The sequence below is a fragment of the Perca fluviatilis genome, chromosome 14, assembly GCF_010015445.1.
Source record: "Perca fluviatilis chromosome 14, GENO_Pfluv_1.0, whole genome shotgun sequence".
In the NCBI taxonomy this organism is placed as follows: Eukaryota; Metazoa; Chordata; class Actinopteri; order Perciformes; family Percidae; genus Perca; species Perca fluviatilis.
In genome coordinates, this window is record NC_053125.1 from 34,636,694 (window position 1) to 34,652,517 (window position 15,824).

The 15,824-nt window shown below is 39.2% G+C and overlaps 1 protein-coding gene across 5 annotated transcripts; it reads left to right on the plus strand.

Annotated features, from left to right (window-relative positions):
• The first annotated feature begins 6,312 nt into the window (after positions 1-6,312).
• LOC120572763 (polyunsaturated fatty acid lipoxygenase ALOX15B-like) lies at positions 6,313-14,723 on the plus strand. Of its 5 annotated transcripts, XM_039822185.1 has the most exons (15): positions 6,313-6,415; positions 6,578-6,746; positions 8,014-8,206; positions 8,376-8,457; positions 8,759-8,881; positions 8,987-9,090; positions 9,549-9,715; positions 9,883-10,026; positions 10,523-10,726; positions 10,928-11,014; positions 11,138-11,307; positions 12,338-12,459; positions 12,599-12,699; positions 13,723-13,893; positions 14,101-14,723. In XM_039822185.1, exons 2-15 carry the CDS (start codon positions 6,603-6,605, stop codon positions 14,278-14,280), a joined length of 1,992 nt encoding a protein of 663 aa, XP_039678119.1. In that variant the 5' UTR covers positions 6,313-6,415; positions 6,578-6,602; the 3' UTR covers positions 14,281-14,723. The 5 variants fall into 5 exon arrangements, with proteins under 5 accessions (XP_039678119.1, XP_039678120.1, XP_039678121.1 ...); XM_039822186.1 differs by lacking the exons at positions 6,313-6,415; positions 6,578-6,746 and adding an exon at positions 7,706-7,788; XM_039822187.1 differs by lacking the exons at positions 6,313-6,415; positions 6,578-6,746 and adding an exon at positions 7,819-7,906.
• The last annotated feature ends 1,101 nt before the right edge of the window (positions 14,724-15,824 follow it).

The window sequence follows — 15,824 nt, forward strand, 5'->3', positions numbered from 1 at the left end:
TTATACTGCACTGTAACTTGTATTCTTATACTGCACTATCAATTTTATTCTTTTTTTAATTTGTTTATTAATGTTTTAAAATTGTTTAAAATTGTTTTCTAACTGCTCTTTAATGTTTTATGTAAAGCACTTTGAATTGCCCTGTTGCTGAAATGTGCTATACAAATAAAGCTGCCTTGCCTTGCCTTGCCTTGCCTCATGTTTACATGTGCCAGTTAAAAGACGTGCAGCAGTATTCTGTACCATCTGGAGACGGGCGATGGAGGACCCACTTACCCCCACATAAAGTGCATTACAGTAATCCAGCCGAGTGGTAACAAAGGCGTGGATTACCGTCTCAAAGTGCTGTCTTGACAGTACTGGCTTTATTTTGGCCAGCTGCCTCAAGTGGAAAAAGCTTGATTTGACAACAGCCTTGGCCTAGGAGCAAGCTCTCATTTCCAATAACGCTGTGATTACATGCCATACAAAATTACAACACATACAGAACCACTGAACATAGCAATTAATATACACTATACAGTAGTACTACACAGTACACACATGGAACAGTTACAGGATGTTACACTCCAAATGCACATGTCCATTCATTCTACATGGCTTCATAAAGAAGACATTTAAAGGGATTACATTGAATCAGGCTGTTCCATTTCATTAAGGACTGCAGGTTATTCCATTTATATGGGGCATCATATTCAAATGCAGTTGTGCCTAATTCTGTCCTAACAACGAGAATATTTAGGACCAAGGAGTCCCTAGAGCGAGTGCCATAGTGATATGATTTAAAATTCAGCAAGCTTGTTCAATATACAGGCAATTTTTATTAGCAAGGCTTTCTAGATAAATATAATGTAATGTTGCTTAAAGCGTGTATGTGTGTGTGTTTGTGTGTGTGTGTGTGTGTGTGTGTGTGTGATGTTGCCATGCGTCTTAATAATATTAATAATAATGTTTGGTGTCTGCGTGTTGTTGTTGGTCATTTGAGTAGAACTGTGTGAGTTTGGTCTCTGTTGTGTTTTCTGCTGCAGAGTGGTTCTGAAATGATGGTGTGTGATGTCATGTTTCTGTTGCCATGGTGATGATCTTTATTTTGTAGCCTAAATGTTCCTCTGATACAGTAAAGAACCTTTATCTGAACCATGGCGTGTATTCGGGGACGTTAGGGGAGACCACTGCAGAACTTTACATAGGTCAAAGGTCAGATTTTAAACAATGGAATGTTCAGAAATGAGAATATGCAACTATCTAATGACTATTTCAGCATTATAATTCAATCAGAATTTGTTTTGCACAAAGTGCATACAATTCCCCCCCCCCCCTCCACAAACACACACAACACACAGACAGGCACGCACGCATGCACATACACACGCACTGAAAAAACTGTAAACTGTCCTACCACAAAACACGTTGCTTAGGTTTTTATTATGAAGGATTTTATTGGAGGATGGGAGTTTTAAACTAAATTAAGAACAACATCACGTCTCTCTCTAACAGCACAGTCTGAGTTTAAGCTGAAAAAGCCTCAATATATGAAATTCCAATGACTCAGTCCTGTTATCATGTTCCAGGGAAAGGACCTGCAGTGTTTATCAGTGAGGGAGGAGATTATCATGCTGCTGCTGCTGCTCAGCAGCAGCTGGTTTGACTGCTCTGCCGACAATAACTGATGACTAAAGTCAGGGTAAACAGCCAAATGCCACCCTACCCCAAAACACATTGGTCAGGTTTTTATTATGAAGGATTTGATTGGACGTTGGGAGATTTATCAGCTGAGCAACTCAGCTGATGAGTTCAGACAGATATGAACTTTGAAATAAAAACACAAGAGGACTAGTTCTCCTGAGTCTAAAGCTGATAAATACAAGGCCTTACCTCAGCTGACCCAACTGATGGACTCTCTCTCACACATACACACACACACAAACACAATTTTACAGGAAACAAGTATTATAAACCAAATATAGCTGCATATATAACATTTAATTATTTAAAGGTGCAATATGTAATACTGACAGCTAGTGTTTAAAAAAGTTACTGCAGTACAAATTCAAAATACTGGAGAGAGTCAGCCAGACAGGCACACTTCCTCGGCTTAGAAGTGAGGTTTCTGTAACTAATCCCTAAACCGGGAGAGTAGAGGTTGAACAACATCACATTTTTTCTTTTTTCTTAAAGCAACGACACAGTCAGTATTTGAATCTCTTGATCAGATCTGAGTTTAGGGTTGAAATACTTTGCCTCAATATTTAGACGTTAAAACGGTTTTATCATTGAGTTACAGGGAAAAGATAAGCAGCGTTTATCAGTGAGAAAGGGGGAGTTTATGGTGCAGCTGCTGCTCACTGACCAACATATAGTTAAGAGTTCAAACTTTGTTTGGGGTTAGGGTTATACAACCTATTCAGGGCCGGACTGTTGCACTGGACAGATATTTAAAAGATTAGTTCATGTTTGACTCACTTCACACTGAATAAATTATGTTTTTTTGTTCCCAAACAAGGACAGTCAGCAAGAACCAGTGGCCTTTGAAACATTGTTTATATTATAAACAAATAAAATGATTAGGTAATGTCAGCCAGTAAGCCAATCTCCACCCTGGAGCCCAGAAACCCCTGTGCCTGGAGAAGCTCTAAAGAGGCAGAGGAACAAGTTGTTCTCCAGGCAGCCCAACTATCCCACACACCAGAACAGCTCCGTGTACACGTCACAGGCTTAGGAAACACCTGGATCAAACGGGTCTGGAAGAAGCACAATGGGACCGACTGAAAAACCATCCAAAATGGCAACGCAGGGCGCATCCCTACAGGTACAACGCACTGTACCAGCCCCCAATCTTAAAGCTTTAGTGCCTAACGTTTTGAAATTAATGAACGTCCGTTACATTACCAAATGAGTTGCTACAAAGCTAATTAAGACTATCAGCTCCACACAACTCTCTCTGGATTTCTCAGTATGACTATGTTCAGAAGATTGTGGCGTCCGGTGACTTTACCGCACAGAAACTCGAGTGAAGATAATGACCTCTTCTGAAGAGTCCATCATGTTTTTTTTATTCCTCTGTGTCCTCCTTGGCTACTAGCAACTGTGTGGAGGAGGGGTGTGCCATCACGGAAGGCTTGTATCATGTGGACGCACCCACAGTGTTGTTGTTATTACATAAGATAAGATAAGATCATACTTTATTGTCTGTTACACAAGGGTTACAGAAATACAGAAATAGATTATTTTATAGATAGGAGTTGGACCGATGTGTCACAATCAAACTCTTGGGCAATGGATCATTATGATTTACAGCAGATGAACACGCACACACACAGGCGCCCATTTTCCTAAATGAGGACTAGACAATTTTCCATAAATTAGTTTTTTCCTTTTTTCTGTTGTTTGTGAATACAATTGCATCAGTTAATTTTGACCTGGGGATATCCTGGCTAATAATTGTCACACACCAGCCATTAATCCAAAACAACTAAAGATTGATGATCCTCATTTTACTCAGAAAGTAGGTATAGTTTCATGTAAAGGAGGTCTGTTGACCATGAATGGAAAAATGTATTGTAAAACTAGTTGTGATGAGTTGGAATGAAGTTGGATAAAAGTGGTAACACAGAATTTAGTGATTAATTATAATTGTCTATGCTTTATAAGCAAGCAAAGCAGACCAGGTCACTTTATATACTATTGTGGGTCTGGAAAACAACCTCTGAAGATGCAAAAATCATCATTTTGAATCATAAGAGGCTTTTTTGTTTATTTATTTTTTGTATTTTTTTATATCTTTGAAAAAATAAGTGTAAAACTAGTGGTGATGAGTTGGAATGAAGTTGTCTAGAAGGTGTAAAATAGAATTGGGTGATCCTTTATACTTTATGCTTTTTTAATAGGCAAAACAGACCAGGGGCCTCATTTATAAAACCTGTTACGCAAGAAAAAGTTGCGTGAAGCAGGGTGAAATTTTTCGTCGCAACATTCCTCGCAATAGTCGGGATTTATAAAGAATTTCCATGCGTAAAAATGTTCCCAATTTTCCGCAAACTTTTGACCACACGTGTGATCGTGCGTAATGCTCCCAAGGTTTTATTGACTGCGTTTTAGTGAACTCCGATGGTATGCCCGTTTTCCGAACCTAACTCAGTTTTTGTTTTCCTGAACCCAACAATCCTGTTCTTGCTAAACCGACCCAGAGCCGGTCGCGGCGCCCGGCGAGGGGCTGCCAGCAACGGGGCGAGGCAGGGGACCCTCCCACACCGTGCAGCGGAGGAAATGCGCTTTTCCTCCGCTGCTCTCCCCTGCCTCGCCCCGGGAAATGCGTTGTTTGTTTGATGTGTATCTGTGTGTGTGTGTGTGTGTGTGTGTGTGTGTGTGTGTGTGTGTGTGTGTGTGTGTGTGTGTGTGTGTGTGTGTGTGTGTGTGTGTGTGTCTGTGCGTCCTTATGTGGTCGTGTCTGATTGTAGGTGTCTGTTTGTGGGAATGTTGTCTTTCTGCACCTGCTATTCCCAAACAGTTATCATACAAGTTACCAAATTGTTTCATTTCAAGCACTTTCACCTGTTTTGCACCAATAATGATCCAAAATCTTGTTTCTATTTTTACCTTTTTAATAACTGAATTTCCTTTCTCACAAAAAACGAAAATGATCATATGATCATAAATGTGATCTCACAGGGGTAAATGGCAAATATGAACCATAAATGATGTATATATCATTGGTAATTGAGCTAAATCTGTTAAGTATTAAGGCTGCGTAACAACAATATGAACACAAGGGTTACGGCTTCCAAACAGGATTTTGTTTTGCTGTTCTACCTCTGTTAGGAGCACATCACTGAATCGTGTTTTTTCCCCATTTTCCCGTTTCGTGATTGGTGATCAAGGGCTCCTTTCAAGTCTGGAATATTCATTGATTGATTAACATGGACCTTATTAGGACAAATATGGGACGACCTTGGGAGGAGCGTGAGGCTCGTGCAGGACCGCATAAGGTAACACACGTCCGTATTTATAACGAGAAGAGTGCGTACCGGTGTGCGCCGCAAGGTGTTATAAATCAGAATATTGTTTTTGCGTACGAAAATTCTGACTTTTTTGCGCACGAAATCTTTCAGAATAGAATCTACGCACAGTTTTATAAATGATGCCATTAAAATAATTGAAATGGTTTCAAAACAGTATCCTGACTAAACTTTGACTTATACCAGTCTGTGATAACCATCAACATATGTTCCTGTTGATATCAATGTTAGTCAAAATAATTCATAATTAATAAACTCATAAATTAGGTATAATTTTATATAAATTAGGTTTTTTGACCATATATTAAAAAAATAAGTGTAAAACTAGTGGTAATAGGTTGGAAAGAAGTTGGCTAAGACGACACAGAATTGGGTGAGAATTTATACTTTATGTTTTATAAACTGGCAAAACAGACAAGGAGGACAACAAGTGCATGGTCGACGGGAAGAAAACACAAAGCTTAAACATCTGTGACGTCCTGTTTGCTGTAGGCTTCTCTATAAAGCTCACACCGGTTTACAGACGGCACAGTGCAAGAATGCAGATCTCGGTGAGTTTTAAGATGTTGCTGCTGCTCGGCTCCGTCTCCGCTAAAGAAATTTCTGAATGTCAGCGGGCTTTCCCGTGAGACGACCGCCTTGTTTGTTCAAGGCAGACATCAAAATTGTTTCACTCAAGATACAGTAGTGAACTGTTTCACATCGTGTCACAGCAGTTCAGAGAAATCCGAAGGTATAGAAATATGTATTTTTCTATGTAGTGGAGCAAAGTATGGCTACAACTACTACTGATTATTTTCATGGGGGATTAATGTGTGGATTATGTTCTGGATGAATGGATGAATTGTTTGGTCTCTAAAATGTGGATCAGTGTTTCCCAAAAAGATCGAGATGACGTCCTCAAATGTCGTGTTTTGTCCACAACTCAAATATATTCAGTTTCCTGTCCCAGTGGAGAGAAGAGACTAGAACATATTCACATTTAACAAGCTGACCCCTCGAATACGACCCATGGGATCATTTCATAACACTGAGTGTATGTTTGTGTTAGAAACAATAAAAATAACTGATGTGATTTGTGCATTTGGTGATTCCATAACTAATATTTGCACATCAAATATATATATATATATATATATATATAGATATATAAAAACAAAATCTGATGAATCTGGATAAACTTTGTAAGTGAACCCTTTGTTTTGTTATTTTGTAATATTTTTATTTGACTGTGATGCTCATGTCATATACAGTAAGCATTTCATCACCACAGTTGACTATTTACTACTCCTACTGACAGGACACTCCCACCAAAGTGTATGCATAAAAAGAGCAGTCAGTGGTGACTACTCTTATCAAAAGAACAGTTCATCAAAGGAACATTGTGGTCTCATTAACAGGTAAGAGACAGGCTTTATGAAATGTAAAAGACCAATTTAATAGTAGGTCTTATAATGCCATTTTCATTGTGATACCAGTATTTCATTTTGCACTCAGTTTCATCTAGTGGTAGTTAACATAATCCATGCTGAGAATGGTTATTATTGATCTCTCCCCACCAGGATTCTTCTGCTTTCCAGAGTGAAAATGGTGAATTATAAAGTGACTCTATCCACTGGCGATCTTGCCTATGCCTCCACTTTTAACAATGTCTTCATTAAGCTGGTAGGAACAGATGGGGAGAGCGAACGCACGTGGCTCAAAGGAGCTTTACAATTCACCAAAGGAACAGTGAGTCTGAAATATCCCTCTCTCCGTTTAAATGTATTACATGCTTCCTCAAAGTTGCCTATATGAGATCTTATTCACATCAAATACTGGGATTATATTGCACAAGTTAGATTTTCTCCACCCTTTTACATTTAGGGATTGTATAATTATTGAGATGTTACGGCTCAGTTCTTGGTTATCAAATACACTTTATCTTCATCTCTTGTTTGATGTCCTGGTTGTTTTTAAATGTAGCTGGCAGGTTTCACAAAACGGTAGGTTTTGAATTGAAAATTATTTAAATTTAACAATATATTAACATTTAAAGTACTTAAATATATAATAAATAAACCTAAGTCACTTAGCGAACATGTGCAGTGAATGGTTAATATGCTTTTACGTCCATTTTGGTGAGCCCAGAGGGAAAATATGGCATTTTAAAAGTAGCCTACATTTACGGTAGCACGCGAACGGTAGACTACAGAGAAAGTGTGATATTTTTACGACTGTTTCGGAGTTATAAAGGGAAAATATTTCAGTCGACACATTAAGCAGAACCAAAATGAGGAACCAAAATGTATCTTCTAATCCGGTCCGATTCCTACCGGTTCCACAGTGGAACCGGATTTTGGTACCCAACCCTAGGTAGGACAGGCCAGGTTAATGGAATGAGCAGGTAATATACCTTTTTCACGGCAGACATGTTGGAAAAGCACAGGTATGTTCTAACAATAAATGATGGCTGCATTCCACTTAGGAGAGGCCCTGGTATTGTGCATGCTGACTCACTGAAATAGCTTGCTGAGACAGTCTCTCTGTTTGTGTATGTGTGTGTGTGTGTGTATGTGTGTGTGTGTGTGTGTGTGTGTGTGTGTGTGTGTGTGTGTGTGTGTGTGTGTGTGTGTGTGTGTGTGTGTGTGTGTGTGTGCTTAATGGGACACTTGATGGAACTGAGCCATCGTTAAGGTTATCAATTTCAGCTGGGCTTTTCCTACTATGACCAGTCAAAATGTCTGGTCCATACAGAGCAGGAGGGAGTGGCAGAGTCAGAAATGACATGAGAGTTAGTAAGGCAAAAACAAGAAACAGGCAATGTTTCTAACAAACTAAAGCATGGCTGAAGTAGCACTTGAAGCAGTTCAGCATATTTGATGAAGTTGCATGATTCTTGCAATTTTGGGGTTGTATCCAAATTGTTGCATTCAAATGGTTGATTGCACTTAATGTAAGTTGCTTTGTATTTGTAATTTATAATCACTTTTATTTCTTTTTTCTTTTATTACTCCAGTTGATATCCTGCCCTGTTTCCATTGGAAAGCTGGTCCTGATAGAGCTGGACAAACAGCCTCTCCCATGGTTCCCTGAAGACTCTTGGTTCCCCGCCAAGGTGGAAGTGAAATCTCCTGAGGGAGATACCTACAACTTTCCTATCTACCGCTGGATCACTGACAGCAAGGTGCACCGCTTCCGAGAGGGAACAGGTTTGTCTAAATTAGCTTGGCATCCTGTACGCTGTTCACTGACCACAGAAGACATAAAATAAAGACACGTTCTGCCAGCCGGTCTATAAGAAGGCTGAAGTTAATTCATGCCAACATAATATACTGTATATACAGTATAACAAATGTATGTTGTGGTTATTTCTCCAAGCTCTGAGAGTCTTCGAAGATGACCATCATCTTGGTAGGTACAGTCGGCAAATGGAAGTGGATCAAAGAGAGAAGGACTATCGGTGAGAGCTCAGAGCAACACATTTTTATTTCATGCACTCCAAAACTAACATGCCTCCAAACCTCCTCCACCTTTGGTTAATATTCTACATTCATGGCACACAATGATGAATGAACCACAATATGACGTTGTTACACCTGCCAGGGTTTATTTAAATGCATTATACTATAACATACAGTATGCTGCAAAATTGCAATATACATAAATAAATACATGCCAAACATTATTCTTAGATAAATGGCAGTTAAACTGGTATGTAGTCCAAAGTTCCTTACCTCTCTGCTCTTCTATATTTATTCCAGCTGGGATGTGTATGTAGAGGGAATACCCCACTGCATGGAGGCAATGGGCCCTGATTCTTTGCCTTGTGAGATCCGCTTCTCCTTTACTAAGAAGAGAGAGTTTCAATACACTGCAGCCACCGGGTAAGGTCCTCAATTTCTGTCAGAAATCTATCTGTGTTACTATGTACCTGACTATCAATGCGATTTAAGGCAGTATAATGAAGTTACTCTACTTTAATTTTCTAGGTTGACTGAACTGAAACTTAAGCATCTGGCTGATTCCAGGGAAAATTGGACAAATATTGATGATATCAATCGGGTGTTCTGCTCCAAACGGACTGACATATCAGGTACTATCATGGACGTTTCATGAAATACTTGATACTGTATTTATAGTAGTACACAGGGGCGTCGGACTGGGGGGGGCCCAAATAGATACTAGAATGAATAGCTGTTGATGCGGGGAGGGGCCGACAGAAAATGCCTTTCTACAGGGCCCAGAATTTTGTGCTATGCCCCTGGTAGTACACTACACTGTATTTACTCAGATATTCGACTGCATTCCTACCTAAAAAAAACTACTAAATAGTTTATTGGCTTCTGTGCTTGGCTCAAAAAGGTGACAGAAGTAAACATGTCTAAACCTAAGTTAGGGTTTCCTAATTTTATGCTTTGTCTATGTGTAAAACATTATTTTCCTTGTTTCAGTTTCATGTGCAGTGTACACATAGCTGATAACAGTGGCAGAGTAAGATTTTCTAGCCAACATTTTGAAACTCAGTCAGGTTTAACTCTGTTCATTTTCCAGACTATGTCCAGGAACATTGGAAGGAGGACGCTTTTTTTGGCTACCAGTATCTAAATGGTCTCAACCCCATGTTGATCCGACGTTGTTCAGCTCTGCCCGATAACTTTCCTGTCACTGATGACATGGTCTCCCTCCATGGTCAGGGTAGCTTGAGAAATGAAATGGAGGTGAATATCCTGATCTTGATTGACCTTAGTATTTGAAACAATCGTGTTCTGCCCCATGACATGTTCAATTAGGAATTGCATGTTGAATGTTTACTTAGTGTATGTAATATCCACAGTGTATGCATGTGAGTCAAATTGTTTCTCATCCTCACTAAACTTTCAAACAGAAAGGCAACATATTCCTGTGTGACTACAAGCTTTTGGATGGAGTCAAGGCAAACATCGTCAATTTGAAGAAGCAGTACTTGATGGCTCCCCTCGTCCTGCTCCATGAAACACCTGATGAAAAACTGATGCCAATTGCTATCCAGGTGAGATTAGCACTCAAATGTAGCTTATACTGAAGCTTAAGGTTAGGGAGTAATCCCTCTTCCAGGACTGACAGACATGCACTACTATACTGTATATGTCATATATACAATATATACAGGGTAGACAGAAATACCTTTTAGTAAAATTACTAATGAAGAACAAACATACTGCATATGAAGAATGTGGTTTAGAGAAAAAGCTATATTTAAGGTATTTTCATTGCAATTGCCAGACAGCCCACCTCCCTCTTACCTTTTGTCAAAGACATAAGAAGTTAGACATGAAATCATTGATGATAGAGGATCAACTGATCCTGCGCTCTGACCTGGGATTCAATGAAAATATGAATTTCCTCTTAAGGGATCAACTAACTGATTGCAGAAGAAACCTTTAGTAAATAGAAGACAACAGAACATTCTTTAACATTATTAACCAGTACTGGAAATGGATCCAATGGATTGAATAAAAAACCCATCCCCCTTCCTTCTCCTGCAGCTGAAGCAGACTCCAGCAGATGACAATCCCATCTTCTTTCCTACCGATTCTGAGTATGACTGGTTGATGGCCAAGATTTTTGTGAGAAGTGCAGATTTCAGTGAGCATCAACTCAATGTTCACCTGCTGCGCACTCATCTGCTGGCTGAAGTGTTTGCAGTGGCACTGCTGCGTAATGTGCCAATGGTGCATCCACTGTACAAGGTAACTGAAGGCTGAATACTGAACTTACTGTAGTTATAGTTTTATCATCTTGAATTTTTTTTATCTTCCAAAGTAGATGAATCAGGTTTGTGTGTATTTATTTGCAAGCATTTATCACTGCTAAATGGTATAGAAGCATCCAGATTTCTGACTTTGTTAACATGTAATAGTGTTACTAAAAGAGTTCCCTCCTTCCCTCAGCTCCTCATACCTCACACTCGCTACACTCTGCAGATCAACTACTTAGCTCGAAGTCTTCTAATATCTGAGACTGGAGTTTTTTCACAGGTACGTAAATACCAAGAAGCTCACTAAACAAAGTTTTTTTTTTTTTTTTTTTTTCAATGTAATTTAAAATATTTGTGTCTAACTACATTCCTTATATATATTATATATCTGACTGTTATCTAGTTTGCAGCTTCTGGAGGAGAGGGTCTGATAACAATCCTGAAGAGATCACTGTCCTCAATGACCTACAGCTCCCTCTGCATACCAGAGGACATTGCTGAACGTGGTTTGGAGGCTGTGCCGAACTTCTACTACAGGGATGATGGACTCAAGCTTTGGGATATCATCCAAAGGTAGTACAGGTGGAAAAAAGTAGCCCCAAAATCCTGTCCTCTTTAGTATCTAGTGTTTGTTCTCTTATGTAACTCTTATTAGTCAGCCAACATTTGTGTAGGGTTTCCTGTCCATAATCTAAAGGTATTAACTACTAATCTGTAACATTTCAACTCCACCTATTAATGTCTTTTTCCAAATAACATTAACAACAGGCTGACCATCTATAGTACTTTGACATCGCTGATGAAGTTACCTCAAGTTACCACACTACGGGCACGCACTCTACCACGTGAGCTAGCCAGGCGCCCTAGCTACTGCCTCTTGATTTGAGTAGAGTGGCAGTTGGTTATGAAATTTTATCAATATTCCTGCCTGAAATACTTTGATAGAGAACCTCGGCGAGATGAGATGAGAGGCATCCTAACACTTAAACACTGAAGGTGTCAGTTTCAATAAAAAACAATAATCAGTGTGGTTGAGTCCTGTAGCTCTGAGGTGATATCCAAGTATAATCATTTGTAATATGGCAGATGGGACTGTATTGGAATGACAGAATATGAAATGTGCACTTCTTTTGGGGTTTAAATGAAATGAATGATTCACCTACATAAATAGTATGAATAAAACATATTTACTTTCTTGCCCAGAGTTAGATGTGAGAAGATCAATATGTTTGGCTACAGCCAAGAGGCGATTATCTTAGCTTAGCATAAAAACTGATCTCTCCAAATGTCAAAAATACGCCTACCAAAGCCTACCTCGCTGTAAAACCCAGATCATTACTTGCTCCAAATTTTTGGGGGTGGCAGTAGCTCAGTAGGGAGTTGCATTAGGAACTCGAAGCTCACTGGTTCAAGCCCCAGTAAGGACCAAAGTCGGAGTGTGGATTTCAGGCCTTTGTGTAGTGATTTCTAACAAAACAGAGTATAAATTGTAATTTCCCCACTCAATAATAAAAAATAAAATCATAGACAAAGACTGTCTCACTACTGCAGTGTGTATAACAATGCATATCTCAACTGTTTTATATTTATATATATTTATAAGGTTTGTTCAGGGAGTGCTCAGCTTCTACTACAAGAATGACGCTGAGGTCCAAAAAGACTCCGAACTGCAGAAGTGGATTTCAGACATTTTTGAACATGGATTTCTTTCCCAAGCACACACCGGTGAGTTTAATTTAAAAAAAAAGCTCATTATGGTGATATATGATGCTTTATGATTTAGATATTATATTATCATAATGCAAACATAACTCAACCAGTCATCTGGAAGTCTTTGAGTCAGTTTATTCTTTCTAATTCTCAGGAATTCCACAGAGCTTTACCACCGTGGCTGAGTTGGTCAAGTTTGTCACCATGGTGATCTTCACTTGCTCAGGACAGCACTCAGCTGTGAATGCTGGACAGGTGAAGCCTTTTCATTTAACCTATTTTTGTGGAATGGGTTCATGAGGTGTTGCAGTTTAGTTCTGAACTGAAGAAAGATGGAAGGCATTAACAAGAGTCTACAGCCATGCTAACAGGTCTGTGACGCTGCACTTAGTCACAGTGACAGTTACATCCTGTAACGCCCTGCAGCGCACTGATATGACATGAACTGCTATGACTACCATTTGAAGTCACTGTTCCATTATTAATGTGACTATTATCGCCACTGTTGATCATACCCCCAACCGGCCCGTCAGACACCGCCTACCAAGAGCCTGGGTCTGTCCGAGGTTTCTTCCCAAGAGAGAGTTTTTCCTCGCCACTGTCGCACTGCTTGCTCTTGAGGGAATTACTGTAATAGTTGGAATTGTTGGGGCTTTGTAAATTATAGAGTGTGGTCTAGACCTACTCTATCTGTAAAGTGTCTCGAGATAATTTGTGTTATGATTTGATACCATAAATAAAACTGAATTTAAATTGATGCTTTGAACTAAATGTAACACATGCTAAAATATTCACAATGAAAACGCTAACATGCTGACTTTTAGTATTTATGTTTACCAAGATAACAATCTTAGTTCACCATGTTAACAAAACATTTAGTAATTAGCACAAAACACAAAGAACAGCTGAGATGGATGGAAATGTCAGTTTTGCAGGTAGACAAATATTTTTATGTGATGATGGCACTGGATGACAAGTCAGAGGATCACCAAAATGATTCCAACATGTATGTGTGAACTGGATTTAATGACAATCTAGCAAATAAAGTTGTTAAATTGAAACCACAAACGTTAACCTCATGGTGGTGCTAAGTAAAAAGTCAGGGGATCACCAAAGTCATTAGGATCTATCCTCTGGTGCCACGAATCAGTGTGGACCTATCCTCTGGTGCCACGAATCAGTGTGGACCAAAGTGGTGAACCGACTGACCTATTGACTGACACGGCGTGACTTCAAAGAGTATTAAGCAGTAATCTGTCAATCATGAATTCATTGCAGTATGACTATGGTGGCTGGATGCCCAACACTCCCATCTCTCTGCAACTTCCTCCACCAACCACAAAGGGGAAAACGAGCAAGGCCACGATGCTGCAGACATTCCCTGACGTCAACACAACCGTTCAGGGAATGGCCACCATGTGGCTACTCAGCAAGCAGTCGTCTGACTTCGTAAGTGCCCGAGATTTTATGAAATATTATTATATAAATCACCTTTATGTTCAGGTTGTTAAAAGGTCAATATGTCATAAGGGCAAGACACCCTCTTTGAGCCACATAAAGAAATCATGCTCACTACAACTGTACATTATATAGCCAATAGTTTAAGTTCAAACATTTCTAAACAGTATTTTTTAAATGTATCATTTATCTCATTAGGTCCCTCTTGGCCAATACCCAGATCACCATTTCAGTGAGGAGATTCCCTGCGAGCTGATAAAGGATTTTCAAGGAGAGCTTGAAGGGTTAAGTGTGGTCATCAAAGCCAGAAACAAGAGCCTGGAGGTCCCATACACATACATGGATCCAACAGCGCTAGAAAACAGCGTGGCCCTTTAAATAGCAGAAGGTGTGACCTCCTCAGCTGTTGGCCAAATTCAGCTTCATATTAACACAAGTGAGAAAGGGAAGAACGGCATATTTCTGTTTTTTGTAGTCTGTGTTGTGTACAAGAACATACAGAACAAGCTTGTTCTGTATGTGAAATAGTTTGTTCTTTGCCAGTTAATCTACAGAACAAAATATATATATTATTTTGAGAAAACAATGAATATATATATTTTAGAACTAGTATTAGCTTTGTTTACTGTAGTTGTTTTCATTTTTTAACATTTTACTGATGACGAAACTTTGAATCAAGCTTTTTTTTGTGCTAGAGAATGGTGAATATAAAATGATGAGGCTGATTTGTCATGTAATAATCACAGCAAAGCCCTAATTGCACAGTGCTACACAAATTTGATTTATTGTTCACAATGATTAAAAATGTAACTTCTTAATAATTTGTCTTTCTTCTATACATTGTTTATGTTTTAGAAATTGATCTTATGTTGTCGTGTTAATTTGTGTGTGTGAATTTCTGCATTTATATTGTATGGTTTCTCCACACCAAAATATAGTATCGCTAAACCTATGAAATGATGAGTGGGAGATTATTATTATCATCATTACCTAACTACATCAGACATCTGTACTACAAAGCAAGATTTGGCGTTAACGAGATAACTTCAGGTTCAAGGGTTTTGTGGGGATGCCCGCCCCGCCCCCACCTCTGTGTCTGCCTGCTCTAATCCTATGCATGACTGGTTTTTAAAGTGCCAGCTGATGCAGCCTGATTTGAAGCACCTGGGCCCATTGCTCCACAGGAAATAAAAGGACGAGCTTCCTAATAACCTGATTTATTGGCATCTTTGTGTCTCTTCCAAGTTGTTGCCATGACCTAGAGCCAGGTTTATGACACTAGTCCATGCATGTGTGGACTATTGTAATTCCTTATTATCTGGTTTGGCTTCCTGTAAAATCCAGAATTGATTTTAAAATCCTTCTGCTGACCTACACAGCTCTTATTGGTCAGGCACCATCATATGTTACAGAGCGGGGGACTTCCTATGACACACTGAGCTCAATTAAGGTAGATGTTACCTTTTCACCCCTGAGTGTTAAATTCATTCACACACGCATACATATATAATAAAGTCTACCATTTAAATAAATAAAGATGATCTGATGATGCATACATTGAGCCAATTGGATGCTTTGGGAAGAAAGAAAGCATGATGTAATGCAGTCAGACAGCCAACAGGAGGCAGCTTTCACTCTGTTCTCCAGAGGACCATTTCACTGGAAAGGCTTTCACTTCCAGGAAGTCTGTAGAATAATCAGCTCCACCACTGGAGGGACGAACGGCCCAGTGGACAGACAGAAACAGAACTGCATTTATCATTAATATTTAAAAAAAAGAGTTAATTTATGACTGACAAACAGTTCAGTGCATCTGTTTCCTGTCCGATCAGCAGTTTGTCTGCAAGTAAACATGTTTCTGTGTTTCTTGGATCAGTTCCAACAAGTTATTTTATCTGAATGCAAAACATGTCATATTTAGG

Bases quoted from the DNA above. Each gene is read 5' to 3' on its own strand.
- LOC120572763 (XM_039822185.1), top strand. From the start codon at position 6,603: ATGGTGAATTATAAAGTGACTCTATCCACTGGCGATCTTGCCTATGCC. The intron at 9,091-9,548 runs GTACTATCATGG...TTCATTTTCCAG, and splicing joins CAAACGGACTGACATATCAG to ACTATGTCCAGGAACATTGG. The intron at 12,700-13,722 runs GTGAAGCCTTTT...AATTCATTGCAG, and splicing joins CAGCTGTGAATGCTGGACAG to TATGACTATGGTGGCTGGAT.